Below are 18742 nucleotides of genomic sequence, written 5' to 3' on the forward strand. Positions count from 1 at the left end.
TTTACCATGAACTCACCAATCAAAATACAAGATGCGGGCTGGAGAACCGGCTTAGCAGTCAAGGGCACTTACTGCTCTATTGGAGGACTGGGGTCTGAACTCCATCACTCATATTAGGCAGCTCACAAATGCCTGCAACTCCATCTCCAATGGATCTGACATTTCACAAACATGTGCGCGTGCACACACACATATACACAAACAAATAAATATATTTCTTCATTATATAATACACACACACACACACACACACACAAGGTAGGTTACTCTGAATACACTGTTATCAAAATTTCTTTCCCTGGGGCTCAAATCCAGGACCTTGCACAGTTTGGGCGAGCACTTGTCCACTGAGTTTCATCACCAGCTCCATCAAAATATTTTGAATATCAAACTTTTGCCATTGTAGCTCTTCATACAACTTACCATGAGGTGTGTTTTTCTTTTAACTTATTTTAAGAGCATTTATTTTCAATCTTTTTATTAATATTAATTTTTTAGAAAGCAATATCATTTATTAAAAACAAGAAAATGAATAAAAATAACACATTACACTGGGTTTGGGAATTCCCGAGACCCAGGTTCACACCCTGGCTGTGCTGCTAATAATGTGTTCTCACCAGAGTTTTAACCTTCCTTGCCGTTCTCACAGATGTAATGCTGTGTTAAACATGCTTGACTTGAGGATTAAACTGGATGGCATACACATGGCGCTCAGCACAGATTCTGGCTTAGGGCGACGGGGGCTGCCTTAACATGACTTTCTTTGAACGCGTTGGGTCAATCTCTGCCCCCTCATCCCTCTTGTCTATGTGTCAGTGTTTAGGGCCAGCTCTCAGCCTCCCATCCCTGTCATCGGTGCCAAGGGTGAAAAAGGAGGCACAGAGATGGTGGCTAACCATGCAGAACACTGACAGGGGGCTGGGCTGGATGATCAGTTCCTTGCGGCTGGCGAGGAAGAAGTTACTGGAACCTTGGGGAGCTGCTTTCTGCCTGATTACCCCACCTCCTCATTCCCAGATGTTCTCAGATCAAGTCAAGGCTACAAGGAAAAGCAGTGGCGGGGAGGAACCAGAGATGGCCTTAGGTACAGGGAACATGCCTTCCAGAGGTCCTCACCCCGTCGTCGCCCAAGAGATTGGCCTCTAGGGAGTATCTACTTGAGACCTAGTCTATGTGACAGCCAGAAACCCGAAAACATTTAGAACTTCCAAACAAATATTTAGGTCCGTTTTCCCATTTTAGCCATGTTTGCTAAGTGACCTGCCATGGCCTGTGGTGGAAGACAGTCTAAAGGGATTATTGATGGTGGTAGAAATGGTTTCAATACAGAACAGAGTAGTTCCCACAAATACTTATAATAGTGGTATTTATTGCGGTGTTTATTATTGTTTGTTTGCCGAGCATCCTTGATACAGAGATGGGTGCTGAGGCAAGGGGACACGAGTGATGAATACCCATGGTATAGGTGATTCTTGTAGGTGGATCTGCATTGCTACCATCTTTCCTCCGTTTAACTGCAAGGGAAAGAGAAGACAAGGGAAAGGTGTGTGGGCCATAGGGGCAGTGGGCACCCTAGTACATAGGCCATAGGGGCAGTGGGCACCCTAGCACATGGGCCATAGGGACAGTGGGCACACAAATACCCATCCCTTTGTGCTCCCATGGTGATGACTTCCTGAGAGGTGGGTGACTCATACCTAGAGAGGCAATAGCTCCAGCTCAGGGCTGCAGTCTCAGCAGATATCATCACCCTCAGCATGGAGAGGGTGGGGAGCTGCCAGAAGCATCAGACCACGGTGGGCTCTGCGAGCACAGGTTCTCACACCCCCACAGCAACCAGCACAAACTAGGAGGCAAGGCCCTTCATCAGAAACCAAGTAAACTTCTTGAAATTTATTTCAGTGAGAAGTTGAGAAAAAAGAAAAGGAAAAGAAAAGAAAAAAAAAAAAGAAGGAAAGAGAAAAGAACCCCTGGAGTGAACAGTAGAGTGGAATCTGCTGCCCAAGGGACAAAGTGCTGGTTCAGAGGTGGGTTTACACTGAATTAAAAGAAACCAAGGAACTGGGCGTCTATACTTTGGAGACAGGAGGATACCAACTTCAAGGCCTGTCTGGGCTACAGAGTGAGTTCAAGACAAGCATGGGCAACTTAGTGAGACTGTCTCAAGCTAAAAAGTGAAAATAGAGTACGTAAAGCTGAGGGTGTAGTGTAGTGACGAAGTGCTTGCCCAGAACGTGCAAAACCCTGGGTTCAATCCCAATAACACACACACACACACACTTGCCCAGAATGTGAAAAACCCTGGGTTCAATCCCAATAACACACACACACACACACACACACTTGCCCAGAACGTGAAAAACCCTGGGTTCAATCCCAGTAAATAACACACACATACTTAGGAAATATCTGCTTCATATATACTCATATTTCTGTACAGAGTTCAAACTCTATACAAAACATCACCTATGCAAGAGCAATAAAATGTGTCTGTGGACAGAATTCCTGAACTGTTCTTTTTTCCCCAAGAATAAAAAGATTTATTTATTTTTATTTTATATGGTAGTGTTTTGCCTCAATGTACATCTGTGTACCATGTGTTCAGTGCCTGCAGAAGCCAGAAAAACATGTAGAAACGATCCCCTGGGACTGGAGTTAAAGATGGTTGTGAGCCACCATGTGGGTGCTGGAAATTGAATCCAGGACCTCTGGAAGAGCAGCTGGTGTTCTTAACTGTTGAGCTCTCTCTCTGGCCCCTTCTGAATTCTTCTCAATTGCAAATCAACACAGCTCAGAGCTGAGTTGTTCTCTACCGCTCTTCCCTGCTACCGAAGCTAATAAAGCAGGGTAGCTGTCACCATCCCCAGGACCTAACTCTGCTCTTTCAGTGAAACTCTGATGAGTCAACCTCCTATCCTCTGGGACAACACGCAAAACATTCGTAGCGGATTTTCCTTTCCCTGCTACTGTGCCTGTACACAAGGAAGCCTTTCTCCTTAAAGCATAAGCGTGCACTATTAAGAGGGGAAAGAAAGCTCAATTCTCAGACTGGGAAGAAAATATTCACCAAACACTTATATGATGAAGAAGCTCTGAGCAAAAGACTCAAAGAACATCTAAAATACCATGACAAGAAAACAAACTACCCAATGTCAAAATGGGCAAAAGCTCTGACACTGTACCTGGCCAAAGAAGGTACAGAGGTGGTAAACGTGCAGAGAAGGCCAGCCCACCCCATTACAGAACCGTAAGTCAGAATGACGACAGTGTAAAAGCCATAGACTACCAAATGCTGGTGACTGTGTGGACAAACAGGCATGCTCACTCATTCCTCCCAGGAACAAAAATGATAGGAATGGCTGGGAAACTGTTTAGCAAGCTCTTAAAAACTGCACATGCCTCTGTTGTAGGAGCTGACAATCACACTGAAAACACCAGCAGAAGTCCCTACACACAAAAGCTTATGGCAACATTGTTTATAACTGCTTCAACACTGGAAACAACGGGACGGAAGTTTGCTTCCCAGCACTGGTGTCAGGCAGGTCACAGTTGTTAGTAACTCCAGCATCAGGGATATCTGATGCTTCTGGTGGCGCTTGCATTGATACGTACACTCTCACACACACAGTCGCACATGCATAATTAAAAATTAAAATAAATCTTAAAATTAAAAAATACTTCAATAGATTACTTCAAAGAAAACATTCAGGTGATCAACATGAAAAAGAAAAATGCCCTTCAGTAGGTGAACAGACAACTTCTAAATCCATGTAATGGAATGTGCTTTAATGAAAGTAAATGAGTGACCAGAATATGAAATACATGAAGAAAACTTAAATGATTTCAGCTTAAGTAAAGAAGCCAGTCTGAGCAGACTACATAGTATACAATTCCAATAACATGTCATCTTGAAGAAGATATCACACAGAGATTATAACATGAGACTGGTAGTTGCCAGAGCAACCATCAAAGTAGAGCAAAGGTAGGGGATAGACAAACAGCGCACATATGTCATGTATGATAGCATAAGAGTGGTCATGGCAGTACACTTTTTCTCAAACCATAAAAAAACACAAAGAGAGAAACTTTGTCTTCTAAAGTGTGTACTTGGCTAATACTAATGTACTAGCATCTGTTTACTGGTCCTAACAGATGTATCATCCCACTAAAGATGGCAGCAATAGGGGAAGCTGGGTGCCTGGTAGACACAGGGAGGGTGGGAATTCTCTGTACTATCTGCTCAACCAAAAAAAAAAAAAAATGAATCTAAGCTGTTCTAAAAATAAAGGCTATTAATTTAAAGACATACACACACTAACCACAAACCCTGATTCCTGGCAAAGCAACTAAATTAATGATGTGACATTTCAGAGGGCTCCTACACTAGTGGGAAAGCGAATTAGCATTAACTTCACAGTCCAAAGGTTCACTTCCCCATGTCCCACGCTGGCCACCAAAATGCCATGCAGACAGCAGTGCTGAGAAAAATCTCCAATGTTGTATTTATAGCTTCTCTTTTACTAATTTATGCATACTTCTGGTGCAGAAACAGATTTTTTTTAAATGCCAATTCCTTAAGTACGTGAAAGAAAAAAAATTCACTGTTTTCCATAGGCCAGGTAAATTTAAGAAAAATGAAAATTTCCAGTTTCATTTTCCCCCCCTGGAGGAGCATTCTTAGAAACAGAGTGAGTTTCTTCGCTCTTCGGGGGCCGGGCGCGGGATGCAGTCTTGGTCTGTACCATGAGCACGTTTTATACAGTTAAAAGCATTGAGTTTCCCCCTTTTTTTTTTCTTTTCCAATATTTTTCAGCCCCAGTAGTTTGTCATACCATTGAGTCAGTGAGGCAGGAAGCGATCGCCTTTCTTACAGGCTCCAACAGAGGCCACTTTCCTCCCAGGCCTTTCTGCTTCCTTAGCTGCCCTAGGGTGTCCTTTACACACCTTCTTGCAATGCAAATTTACAGCCCTAGTTCATGCATGCTAGGAAAGAGCCGAGGTCTATTAATCTCTTCGGGCGTAGTCTATTAGTTTCTGACATAAAACCCAGAGCCTAGGAACACAGGTCACCTGGGTGTTGGCGAGGGGGAGGCCAGAAAGGAGAGCAGCATGGGGTATTTGCGGGGCGTTTTCAAGTGCAAAGACTGTTTCTTCACACCACGTAATACTTCGAGAAAAAAAAAGTCTGGACTTTGATAATAGCCCACACGTATGTGAACCGAAGACATCATTCACTTATAGCAAAAGGGGATTATATGGCAATGTTGTCGAGTGGATGGAAGTTGCCATGCGGTGTGCGGATTCTAGACAGGGTGCTGCTGGGCTAGGGCTTGATGTATCTGCAGAGACATAGTTAAATCTCTAGGCAACAGAGACTATGAAGGAGGTCAGCCGGGGTGGACCTCAGGCTAGTGACAACAGCCACAGCGGATTGGGAGCTCATGATCCCAACACCCAGGGGCTGACAGAGGGCTACCGTCTGGTGAAGACATGGCAAAATGGAGTCAGGAGCTTCTGAGAAGTGTGTGGAGACTAGAAGACAGACCAAAGGTCAGGGAAGTGAGAAGGACCATGGCCGGGGGAAATGAGGGGATCACCACTCCCCAGGGACACTGGAGGCCAGGGTACTGTAAGAAGACATCAGAGGATCCTTCCTATCTTGCCTGACTACTGGGCACCCAGACACCAAGTGGATAGAGCTGGCTGGTATCAGTCTTGCGTAGGAACCGGGGTTAACTGCTATAGAGACATACGCAGATGCACACATATGTGATTTCTCTTCATCCCTCTGTATATCAGCCATATTTTCCATTTCCCAACAATACTTGAAATTACACATGTCATTGTACCGTTAGAATGCTCTGACCTTAGGCTCAACAGTTGCTAGAAAAGAAAGGTTCTCTTCCCTTTAAGGGCCTGCAGTTGAATGCAGGAGACCTGTACCCATCCAGCAAGGTCAGGTGCTGACCATCAGGCAATTGTCAACATGCTCAGCTTCAGTCAGATCCACCGTCCTGCAGACGAAATACAATATTGAAAGCATAGAGTGGATTCTAACTAGGCTGTTCAGGTCACAACTCAAAGTTTCCCCTCATTCAAGACCTGGCTTCTCCAGGAGCTATGGTCTTCACAGCACAGCTGAAGTAACTAGAGGCAGTGCATAACAAAGCAGAGAGGAGCTACTGGTCCAAGACGGATGGAAGGATCCTTAACTCACCTTCCATTTTTAACCATTTTAACAACTGTATATCCTAACTCTGCTGTTGAGTAGTGTCTACTGTCCTAGGACTTCCTAAGTTAGGGTGGCCTGGTCATTGGCAAAGAGCATAAAACCTTTCTGTGACAAATGAAACACATACAGACCGTTTAAAAAGCAATACGAGGTCACTTTCTAGAATTCAAAATAAACCTGATCCTACATCTACGTTCCTTCCAACCTTAGCGTTAGCTGAGAACATTAAATGGGAAGGCAGAAACCCAGTATGACAAGTGCTCTGTTGGCGTATATATTAGAAGAAATTGCCGTTTCTCTGGGGCCGTCTTTTAGAAAACTCAGAATGAGGTAATATTCTAAATGTCAAACTTGCTGGAAGACATTGGTCCATGATTTTTCTGTCTTCGCAAAGGAAGGCAGAGCACACATAACAAAAGTAACACATTTTAGCAAATGGCAGCGTAGTGCAAATTTGAAAAAGGGAAGGATTGGTGAAAGTACCTCATGCAAAATGTTTGTGCAAAAGTCTAAATAAGACGTGCACAGCAAAGTAAAAGAAAATAGATCGGGCACAAAGAACAGAGTCTATTTTTTAAAAAAAAAAAAAAAGAAGGTTGATTTAGATTTCAAATCAGTAGTGTAGGACCACTGAGGTATTATCTATCTATCTATCTATCTATCTATCTATCTATCTATCTATCTATCTGTCTGTCTGTCTGTCTGTCTGTCCTGTTTAAACTCCTTTCTACTCCTCGTACCTTCTCTATCTAGAACATTCTAACAGATGATGCTACTTGGAAGAAAGTTTCTTGGTAAAACCCAACATCACCCCACCCAACACTCGCTTCTGAAAAGGACCTCCCTTTCCGCCTTCTTTAGATCGAAAGCAATACGAAATGAGCCCTGCACGGAATGGCACAGTTGGGATGTGCAGAGCCGAGGTGCTGAAGGACCAATATGACCACTGTGTGTCACGGACTGGAGACAAACACGGCATCTAGGTTACACTTTCACTATGCCTGGCCTATTTGCATGCAAACAAAAGAGATTATTTTTGAAAGAGGGGTCCTCTTGTTTTTGTTTTGGTCCGTTGGGATGGCTGTGGTCAGGAAGGAGTGGGGGGTCATTTTCATACACTGGCTCGCATGCATCGTGTTGACGTCACTCTTTCCTCTCCTTTCCCCCTAGTCATCTACTTCTAATCCATTACTGGTTAATTTTGGATTTCTTGTCACTTCTTGCTGGACTATGGCATCAGTCTCCTGGCCATGAAACTTCCCTGCTTACATGACCTGTTCCTTGTTCCTCACAAGTGAGGTCCCTCTTCTGAGTGAGACACTCAGTGCCGTTCACTGTCTAAACCCAAATTCACTTTTCTGGCTTCATCAATCATCCTCTACAAGGTACCTGATTGTTATATCCTGTATTTGCTCCTTTCTGACCTCCAGGCCTCGTGAAGACTTTTTGCCTCTGTTATTGTCGCATAAGTTGGCCCTCATGCCTGGAACCCCTTCCTTGCCCTCATAATGAAAGATCTTGTCCTTGTGGCCTTTCTGTTGACCTCATCCACTCTTTTCAGGATATCTGGGTCTCTCTCACACTCAGACAACACTATTTATCCACCCGTCACAACAGTTTCTTGTTGGGTTCAATTTCCTTGTCCTGCAAGCCACAGAGCTGGGACCATTGTTCTCTCCCCTTTGGATTCATGGTACTTGATACATAATCGTAGGTCCAGAATGTGGCTCAGTGTATCTGCTGATTGAAGGCGGGGTTCTGCTAACCAACAAGGTGGGCACCCTGCTGTTACTCTAGGCCTCCAGTTCTTTATGACATCTTCATCATGAATGTAAAATGTTTGACATGTGAGGAAACTGACTTTCAAGGATGTTAATTCCCTTACTAGACACAGACACAGCCTGTGACTTCAAATAGCCAGTAGGGTATGGAATAGGGTCTATTTTAACTGCTAGCACGTCGTGCTATATGACTGGAGTCAGAGCGACAGAAAGATGGCAGCATAGTTTTTATTTTTTTTGACTGTTACGTGATTGCTGAATGGCTCGACACTTTGCAAACGAGCCCCTTATTCTGCCTACTATTTGTGCCACCTTGAGCTGGCAACTGGATCATAAAATTCTTTTCCGTTGGTGGAAAAGATCTAAGCCATTAGGCAGCTGACAGGATTTGGGGGTGACAACCGCAGAGTTTTCAGCATGGGCCCCGGGCATCACAGACACTACGTGCTCCGTCGCATTCCTCCCAACCTCAATGCTTCTCCTTTCCCTCACTTTCTCCTTATCCTCCGAAAGTCTGGAGCCAGTCAGCTTTCCAACAGACACAGAAACTGTAGCTCAGAGAAGGTAGCAACCTGTGTAAATGTCCTTCAATCCGAGGAAATATTTCCTAAGGCCCCCTAGAACTGAATAAGACCCTCCAAAATGAGTAAGAAAGTAAGTGAATAGATGACACTGTAAGCTCATGTGAAAATACATTTACAGACATTTACGAGTCTGGGTTTTCATCCCCTACTCCACTCCTTTTTCCTGACCTCCATTTTCCCTGATGGTCATGAACATTTAAGTCAGAGAAGCCTGGAAACAGAATCAGGAATCAGTCAGGCCAAGCATGTTCACTGTTCTGATCTCTGTCTCTGAACTCTCCCTTTCTTTCCAATTCTCACCTCCTTCACTGCTTTCTCAATCTAGTTCCTGTCCACCCCCAAGTCACTTCCTTCCAGGGAAGAGATCTCAGAGGAGAAGAGCCAGGCTGACTCCCTTGAGGAGGTGGTCTGAAGGGATCCTGACGTGCGTGCGCCTGTCTCTGACAGATTTCCTGCCTACTTTGCCCTGGTTAGTGGTTATTCCTGCTCTCTACTCGAAAGTTCTTAGATGCATGTACAGAAATTCTAAGAAAGTCATACACTCGGGTGGAAGCAGCCACGTGGGCGTGGAGCCCTGGTCTCCACTGAAGGTGGGCAGGCTCTACTGACTGACTGCATTCTCTGTGGGAAATATGGCCTGTAGCTACAGATACTCGAATCCTTGGGGGGGGGGGTGGGACAGGATTCAGGCTTATGTGGATTTTCTAGATTACAAGAAATATTAGCCATTAATTTTAATGAAGGCTTTTGTTTTATTTTGCAATTTTGATGACTGTCTGGGAACCACTTCTTGGCTATGGCCTTTACTGTCTACTCTCTTTCTAATTTTGTTCCTGTCCCAGACTACTGGCTCTCTCCTGGCTCCTGTCCCTATTGCTTGGTCACCAGAGCATGTTTCATGTCTCTTAGTCCATGGCAGGGGTATGTGTGCCCATGTACATGAGCACTCATGTTTTGTGTAATGTATGTATGTGTATGTGGAAGCCTGACGTCACGCTTGGTGTCTTCCCCAACCGTTCTCCATATTAATTTTTGAGACAAGGTCTCTTTCTGAACTTGGGAGTCACTGACCCCACTAGACTGATGATGGCCACAGACGCTCTAGGATCCACCTGTCTTTGCTTTCCCAGCACTGGGATTACAGGCATGCACCATGGCTGGCTTTACATGGTCACAGGGAATAGCATCCAGGTCTTCTTTCTTACACAACAGGAACTTAACCCATTAAACCATTTCCTGAGCCCTGAGTTCAAATCTCTGCACATAACCATAATTTTTTGTGCTGTTAGAAGTACCCTCCCCAACACTCACAGGCATAGACACAGACACAGACAGACGCAGATACACACACAGACACACAGACATAGACAGACACACACACACAGACACACAGACATACACAGTTAGTCACAGACACACAGGCATACACACAGACACACACAGACAGACAACAGGCATATGCAGACACACAGACACAGAAAGACACACACACAGACAGACATAGACATAGACACACACAGAGACAGACACACAGGCACACATAGACACAGACACAGGCACACAGACATGTACACACATACACACATGTACATGCATATACACACATGTTCATGCATACACACACCAATCTTACATAACATACAGAACTAATAGTTTAGTGACATTCAAGACTGAAGTTTTACGTGTGACCAATAGGAAATAACATCCGCAGTTATGAAGATTAAATAAGATAGCATGATATAGTATCAACTAACATTATTCCTGCCAGAGAGTAAGAGCTGTCAGCTTCGGTGTTCGCCCTTTGTAGAGTGGCCATAGCTTCTACACAGGATCCCTGTCTGATTCACCTTCAATTCCCCAACATTACTGAGTAAACTAATTAGCAAACAGTCCCAGCCTCCGCCTTTCTGGTCCTGACTCACTGCAGCCTGGCCCCACTGATCTTTCTAAACCATTTCATTCAAACTCCCTCATTTTCCCTCAGATCCCTGTTGCCCTGACAGAGGTCAAGAGGTCAAGTTAAAACCAGTATCAGAGGCCAAAGCAAACCCTTCCAGACACTGAGTGAGCTGGTCTGTAAAAGTCAGGGCACCTCATCAAATGTTTATGACGTTTACCTCTCTAACTCCCGAAAAGCAAGACCAGGCTGTCCTGCCTTGTCCTTACACACAGGACAACTGTGTGGAGGCTAGTTTGGAGAGGGGTGGACTGGCAGGGGTAATGCAAATTCTGCCATTCATACCTCACAGGCTCGACAGAAACCACAGACCCACACACTCATGTCTAGCATCTCAGGGTCTTTGATGGCCAGTCCTGTGTAGAAGCTCACCTTCACTGTGGGAGTACTTTACATTTAAAGCTTCCCTTTACTTTATAGGTGTGGGTGTGTTATCTGCATGGATGTCTGCATACCACGTGTGCCCGGTGACTGAGGTCAGAGGAAGGTTGTCTGACCTCCTGGAACTGCAGTTATAGATGGTTGCAAGCCACCCCATGGGTGCTGGGAATCAGATCCAGGTCACCTGGAAGGGGAGCAAGTGCTCTTAATTGATGAGCCAACTCTCCCGTCTGACCACAAGACTGCTATAAACAACCTTGCCCTGAGTTTAGCAGGATGATGTAAGTTTACTGTGGATTTGGCAACTGCTGTCAAAGAATCCTTGTTTCATAACTGCACGGTCTAGAAGCAGACACTGAGTTGTGGCATGCTTGCCGCTTCCGTATTTGCGTCACGTAGTCCGTGCCATCTTCTGTTATTAAAATGTTACTTTCTGCTTCATGGTTAATTTTTGGATCCATCCATCAATTATTAAACACTATTAACCATTTAGGCTGAGTCTTGGTTTTTATTATATTAAATAATGATGTGATAGTTCTGCGCATAAATCTGTTTCTTGGTTTCTCGTTATTTAATGAGCTTCCACGGAGGTGAAGTTATCGCAAGGCATATACACATTTTGATAGCATATAAAATGGCTGTTCATCTGTCTCCAAGAATTGAAGTAAAAATGTGGGCATAGCCATCCATAGGAACTAACGCTTAAAACAGTCACACTTCAAGATCGAAGCAGAGAGCCGAACACAGGGCACACATCCAACAGCCTGTAATCTCAGATATTTGAAGCCCTGAGGCAGGAATGTTACAGGTTCAAGACTTGCCTAGATTACTAGTGAGTTCTGAAACTGTATAAAAGGGGCTAGAGACGTTAGCTCAGCTGCAGAGGGATTGCCAGCACTCACAGAGCCTTGAAGAGGATGTAAATATTAAAGTCCAAAAGGCGGAAAACAGATTTTCATGAGCAATTCTTGAAAATCTTAACAGGGTGGGTCCCCGATTATGGGGCAGGATTTTACTTCAATGTTTTGGGCATTCCACCTTACTAAATGAAGTTTAGGTGGCTTTGTAGTTTGGCTCAGTGTATTCACCTGCATTTAGCCTTCCCTCTTGTCTACAGTTAGGAGGTCAGCTGGTGTCCTTTCTAAGATTCTGTTTCCTAGACCTCCTCGTCCACCAATGACTTCTAATGATAGTGTCTTCTAATGGAAGTGACTTTTAGTGTGCCAAAGCCAGGAACTCAACAAAGAACAATCCACAAAACCTATTCTGATGTCACCAATGTTACACATGCTCATCTTTCTCTGTGTGACGTGCTATGCAATTCTATCACATCGGTAATGTAGGCTCATGTAATGAGTGCCATTGCCAAGGAGCTGAAGAGGTGGCTCAGTGGTTAACGTGTGCATTGCTCTTGCATTAGATCTGAGCTAGGTTCCCAGCACCCATGTCAGGAGGCTCCTAATTGCCCGCAACTCCAGTTCCAGGGACCCAATTCTACCTTTGACCTCCTCGGGCACCTGAACTCAAGTTCACGTACCCACTCACAGACACACACACAGCTTAAAATACTGCTAACAAAATATTTAATAGACACAGAATGATGCTATCCCCCTGAGTAGCCTGTGCTTACCTTTGAGAACTGTGTACCCCAGTAGCCCCCAGTTCTACTTTCCACATCTCCATAACCATGGCAACTACCAATCTGGTCTCTGTCTCTGTTTGTTACAATGGCAGGTAAGTGGAAGAAGAAGCTTGTAACGTGGGGGCTGGCATTTCACTTAGGGCAATTCCTTAGAGATTCATCTGAGTTTTTGGGTGTAAAAATAGATCATCCCTTTTCATTGCTTAGTGTTATTCCTTGGTGGACACGTTCCAGGCTTGTTTAACTCCTCACACTAAGAGCCATTTCTTTGTCTTCTTCTTTCTCTTTTTGACTCTGACTCTTTTAAATAAACCTGGCGTGAATGCTTGTGTGAACACAGGTCTTCGTTTTTCTGAGATAAATGGCAATTATCGCAGTCACACAGTTATAGAGTAAGAGTGTGTTTATATTTGTAAGAAACCACCAAAGATATCTCCAGAGGGCCTGTGCCATTTCAACCCTCCCCAAACAGAACAGTCCTGTTTCTCTGCATGCTACCGGCACTGGTGGGGCCAGTGGCTAGTTTAGTTTTGTTTTTGTTAATTTTGAACACACTAATAGAGACGTGATAATAGTTTGCTGCAGCGCTAACTTTCATTTCGACAAGAATTAATAATTCTGATCATCCTGCCATGTGGTAATTTGTCTTCTTTGGAGGATGCTCCTTTTACACGCTTTGCCTATTTCTAATTGGATTATTTATTTTACTGTTCTGGCTGACGAATGAAAATGTGTTCATAGTGTTTGATTGCTATTTAGAACTTTACTCTCATTAAATCTGAATACTTTGAACCTGAATGATATGATAATCAGGTTGCTTATACTTACACAATGGTTTCCTATTAGTACAGATGCTTCCTGTTTAAAAGACTTATTTTACTGATTGTGTGTGTGTGTGTGTGTATGTGTGTGTGTGTGTGCTTGTCACCAGGTGTGTGCAAGTACTTGTAAGGAAGCCAGGAAGGCTGTTATATTCCCTGGAACTGTAGTTACAGGTAGCTGTGAGCTGCCTGCTATGGGGACTGAGAACTGAACTCAGTACTCCTGGAAGAGCAGCAAGTACTTTTAACCCCGCAGCCACTTTTCCATCCCAAATTTTGGACTTTCTTTGAAATGGTCTCACTCACTTGGTAGACTCATTTGGCCTAGAACTCACCAGGATAGAGTCATGTGTCCAGCATCACAGAGATCCTCCTGCCTCAACCTTACAAGTGCTGGGGTTAAAGCCTGGGCCACCACACCTGGCCATGTATTCTTTTTTGTTAGAAGCTTTCCAAGAAATGATTTCGTACTTCTGTCTTCCAGTTCTATTGTGTTTTTTCTGTCTGCTTACTGATATAAACTATGGGCGCTCCCTGAGGTTTCAGTTAAGCCTGTTTGACCACCAAAATCTTTTTCCGAGAAGCCTCAGATAAGCATGTTTCTTTAAACACCACAATACAGTCCAGAATCTGTGGGTACACCAACCATGTGAAATGGTAGCTGTACACATTCCTTTGTTTCTGAAATCCTTTCCAAATCAGTTTTGGGTTGAAAAGGAATTATCGATTTTGATCTTTGCTTAGTTTGTAAATGTGGGAATAGGGCATTTCAGGTCCAGCTGAAGACTTTATGTCATTTCTATGAAGATTTAATTTAAATCATGTTTATCCGTGGGTATGAGCACATGAATACTCAGAGTCAGAGGTATTAGATTGGCTTGGAGCTGGAGTTACTGGTGGTTGTGAGCTGCCTAGCATGGGTGCCCTTAACTGCTGAGCTATCTCTGGAGCTCCCAACCCTGTGTCAGCCCTGTGCAGTTTGCTCAGGGGTCGGGTATTATTTTTGTATCAAACTTTCTCTAGAAGGTGTCCTTCTGGGCTGCCTCCCCTTTCTAGGCTCCCTGAAGCCAGTTCTCTCTGTGCAACTGAGAGCACTGAAAAGGCCGCTGAGAATCTGGATCCTCCTGGTCATGCTACTTCTTCACCTTCCCATGGAATTTGACACCGAGACTACCTTCTCTTGGTGAAATGTTTTTGTCCTCCGAGACGACCTAATCCCTTTCTAGTGTCTCACCCATCTATCTATAGGCCGCGCTTGCTCAGTTTCCGGGGCTGCACTCTGCACTCTCAACATGAGTCTTCCTTTGCTAGGGTTGTGGTAACAGAGTAGCAAGACCAAATAAAGAAACAATACATCTTCCTCCCTCCCGCCTTCCCTCCCTCCTTCTCTCCCTCCCTCCCTTCTTTTTCCTTTTCTCTTCTTCTTCTTCTTCTTCTTCTTCTTCTTCTTCTTCTTCTTCTTCTTCTTCCTTTTCCTTTTTCCTTCTGGAATCCAAACGTACCAGATGAAGGTATCTACTGTGTCGGCTCCTTCTGAGCACTGTCAGGGAGGACTCTGCTCCTGGCTGCTCTTCTTGACTAGCTGGCTTATTTTCTTCCCCGATGTTTGTTTCTCTACCCAAACTTCCTTGCCTCACTTACAAACTTAGACTAAGACACACTCTCATGACCCCATTTTATTTTATCTCCATAAAAAGCCCCATCTACAAATATGGTCACATTCTGAGATAGTGAAGGATTAGATTTCAACATGTGGCTTGAGAAGTGGGAGAAGGGCCCTTAACACAATCAATGGGATCACCTTCTCCATTACAGCTCATGTGCATATCGCTCAATGCAGAATTTTGACCAATACGCTTTGTCCCTCCGTGAACACATCGTTGCTCTTCTCTTCTTGCACTTCTGCCTCCACGATACCACTTTAGACCTGGTTTACTCCAACTCCAAGCCCCTCTTTCGTGTTCATTCTAGAGTGTTCTTCCTTATCTTCTTCCCTGTCAAGGTTTTCCAGTTTCCATCTAAACTTCTAAACCCGCTAGCCTGCTCCATGAGAACTCCAATTCTACTTATGCTAAGGACTCTCAGTGTCTACCCTGCCCCAGGTCTTCCTTGGGCCGGCACTAACATGTGTGTGATACAGGCATCTCAATCTAGCAGCTCAAACTCTCTGTGAGCAAATGAACCCCTCATAGGTCTCCTCCCTCTATTTGCCCCAAACTCACTCCATGCCTTTGTCCTCCATTATTAGAGATGCTACCACACACTGTATCTTCTCCTCCCTTTCCCAGACTCCACACATGTAAAAAACAAACAAACAAAACAAAAAAACCAACCAACTAAACAAACAAAAACAAAGCCTGGCATGGTGGCACACACCTTGAATTCCAGCACTCAGAAGGCAGAGGCAAGTCAATGCCTGTGAGTTTGAGGCCAGCCTGGTCTCCATAGTCAGTCCCAGGACAATTAGGACCAGGTAAAGAGACCATCTCCAAAAACAAAACCATAATAAGAACAACAAAAGAAACAAAACCAGAACAAACAAAGCCCAAGCAAATCCTGTGGCTCCCAGTGCTCACACGTCCTTTCTGCTCTGATGCTGCCATAACTAGTTTCTGAGCCATTTCCTGTCTTCTATTAACGCTTTGCTCAAGCTTTCTCCCTGTACCGTCCTTTCCCAGTGTTCAGCTTCCCACTGGAGCCAGGCACTCAATGGAGGCTGCCACTGTCCTTGGGACCAGCTTGCTTCAGGTCCGCCCTCTAGAAATATAGGTAGGACTGTCTTACCAAGCTCCAAGGACACTGAACACTCCTGGGGAGGGACAACAGGACTTAGGACACCAAGCTTCCTGAATTCTACTCCCAAGAGTGTCATTTTATGGCTATTTAATCTTTGATATGCAAGTTTCTTTTTGTTTCTTAACCATAACAGTAACAATAAAGTGAGGAATAAAGGTAATTACTAAAGCAAGAGTCTAAGCACTTTATATAGAACATCACATTTAAACCTCACATCCACACACAACTTCACTGTCAGCCACACTGGAAGAAACTGAAGATTAGAATGGTTGAGCAGCTTGTCCAAGCCCAGAGCCAGAAGATGTGTCTATGTGGGGTCTGGTATTCAAATACCCAGCAACCACCAAAACCAGAAAAGCACAATTCAAAGCAAAAGGCTAGAGCCCTAGCCGTGGACTCGCACCATTCCTGAGTGAACACAGACACAGACACAAAAACAAAATCACTGTAGTTCTTGGTTTCTTTTTTTAATAATCAGTTTTTGATTTTCTTTCCACAGACATGCTTCAAGGTTAAAAGTGCAGTAAAAAGTAAACCCTCCCATGCTTCTAATGAATATTGTACACACGCAAGTGTCATTTACCAAAGGGTCAGAGAGCACCATGCCTTCTACTTTCCCCCATAAGCTGAGCACATTAGAGATTGCTCTTTAATAGAGGGTTTTTTTAAAAAAATAAATTCATGATTTCCATTATGGAGGCTTCATAAATAGTCATTTATTTTCAAATAATTGTTTCTATGGTTTTTCTCATTATAAAAATGGCATGAACAATTTTTATGTCATCAAACTTTTATTGACATATATTATTGCATCCTAAAAGACGGACCATTTTGTTAGACAACATACAACTTAAAGGATAGCTAGTGTATTTGGTGGGTTATTAGCCAGGAGTATATAGCCAAGGGGGCAATAAAGATATATAGCTCTCTCTCTCTCTCTCTCTCTCTCTCTCTCTCTCTCTCTCTCTCTCTCTCCTTAGTAGCATGGGGACATTCTTGTTTGTGAAATCTAACATCTGCCACCTTGACAGAGAAAAAAGATAATTTACTCCTATGAGTTACATCAGTTTTATTTCTGCTAAGATTCAACACTATTTATTGCTCATAATGGGCTTGGGGCATTGAAACAAAGAACGACTTAAACAAGAACCATATAGACAACAGTCTGTGATTGTATAGACATCTGCTGGCAGTATCAGCACAATTCAGAGGGATCACGCCTACAGTTCCACGAAAACTCAGAATCCTGAAATTTTTTTCACATACGCATGAATTTTTAATTTTTTTTCCTAGAGAGGAAAATAAGTTTTACTTGGAAAATAGTCTTTAATCTTCTGAAACAAAAGCAGCAAAGGCCCTTCTCAAACCAGTAAATGCTGGAGTACCCGGGAAGACATCAAAACGCTGTAACAATAAAGGCGAGCAAATGATGCCTCCAGCTGCCTGAGCAAGAGAAGGGAAGGAATGTTTCCCTCCAGGAAGTCCGTGTCCTGGGAACCTGCCACGGCAGAGCAGGCAAGAGCTCTGTAGCCTTGAGAGTCCTCTCCCTTTTCTCAACTCAGCTGTTAATGAACAAACTAATACTGTCTGTCTGGACATCACTGTGAAGTGTGACGTTAGTACACGACGCTAGTTAAGAACACAGCACACCACCAGTCCTTCCTCCCAGTCGCCCGTGTCTCAGGTTTTTTTTTTTTTTTTTGCTTTGTTTTTCTTTTTCTTATACTTTGTCACCCCCAAGAATCTTCACAAATACCAAAATCTTGGCCGTTCAAGTTTCCAATAAAAACGAGGGGCAATAATTTGCATACCCCCACATACTTTAAATGATCTCTAGATTACATACAATGCCTATACCATGTAAATGAGCTACAGCGGGAGCCTTGTGCCCACTCAATATAAGCACAGCTGTAAGCCAGCTACATTTCTGTCTTAAATGGAAAGATGCTCACAGTTGGCCCTGAGTCCATGGATGTGGAACCCACGCATTCACAGAAATGGCTATGCCCTTCCTCTGAATTTTCTTTGACCTTTCTTCTCTTGTCTGGTCTTAGTCTCTATTTGACCAAACAACTCTGATGTACAAAAAAAAAAAAAAAAAAGAAANAAAGAAAGAAAGAAAAGAAATCTGCTTCTAATTTCTCACCACAACGCTTATGCATTTACCCCCCCCCCTTTTTTTTATTTGTAGAAACAGAGTGATTGTAGGAAAAAGAAAAAAGGAACATTTTCCAGTTACTCTTTTCAATAAATCACCCTCTTGCTTCTTGGGGCTCTCACTTTGGGCCACTCTTGGGCATTGCTCATGAGAGCTTGGGGCAGCTGGCAGGAAGGACAGAAATGAGAGTATAGTCTCCAGTCTCAGCCTCCGGCTGAGGTCATAATCTAGAAGCCACAGCAAAAAGAGTAGAAGCAATCACTCACCATCTGGGATCCATCTTGGGGCGTCTGAAAGTTCTGGCACAAGCCCACCGCGAGTCTGGTTGTTCAAGTCCGTGGCTGCCCCCAATGAGACACTCTTATGCGCTTGCTCGCTCCTCTGCCTTCC

The 18742-nt window shown here is 43.9% G+C and overlaps 1 protein-coding gene across 2 annotated transcripts in view; it reads right to left on the reverse strand.

Moving 5' to 3' along the window:
- Cd86 (CD86 molecule) overlaps positions 1 to 18742 on the reverse strand; it is a 62089-nt gene extending 43347 nt beyond the window's left edge. The window contains exon 1 of one of the 2 annotated variants that reach the window (XM_050122399.1): positions 18619 to 18742. In XM_050122399.1, coding sequence (XP_049978356.1) covers positions 18619 to 18632 — 14 coding nt within the window. In that variant the 5' untranslated portion in view covers positions 18633 to 18742. The remainder of the gene's footprint in view (positions 1 to 18618) is intronic. The other variant, XM_050122398.1, reaches the window with a different exon arrangement.

Source organism: Alexandromys fortis, unplaced genomic scaffold (genome assembly GCF_014885135.2).
Source record: "Alexandromys fortis isolate MF-2015 unplaced genomic scaffold, M_Fortis_MF-2015_v1.1 scaffold_187, whole genome shotgun sequence".
NCBI classification, from domain to species: domain Eukaryota; kingdom Metazoa; phylum Chordata; class Mammalia; order Rodentia; family Cricetidae; genus Alexandromys; species Alexandromys fortis.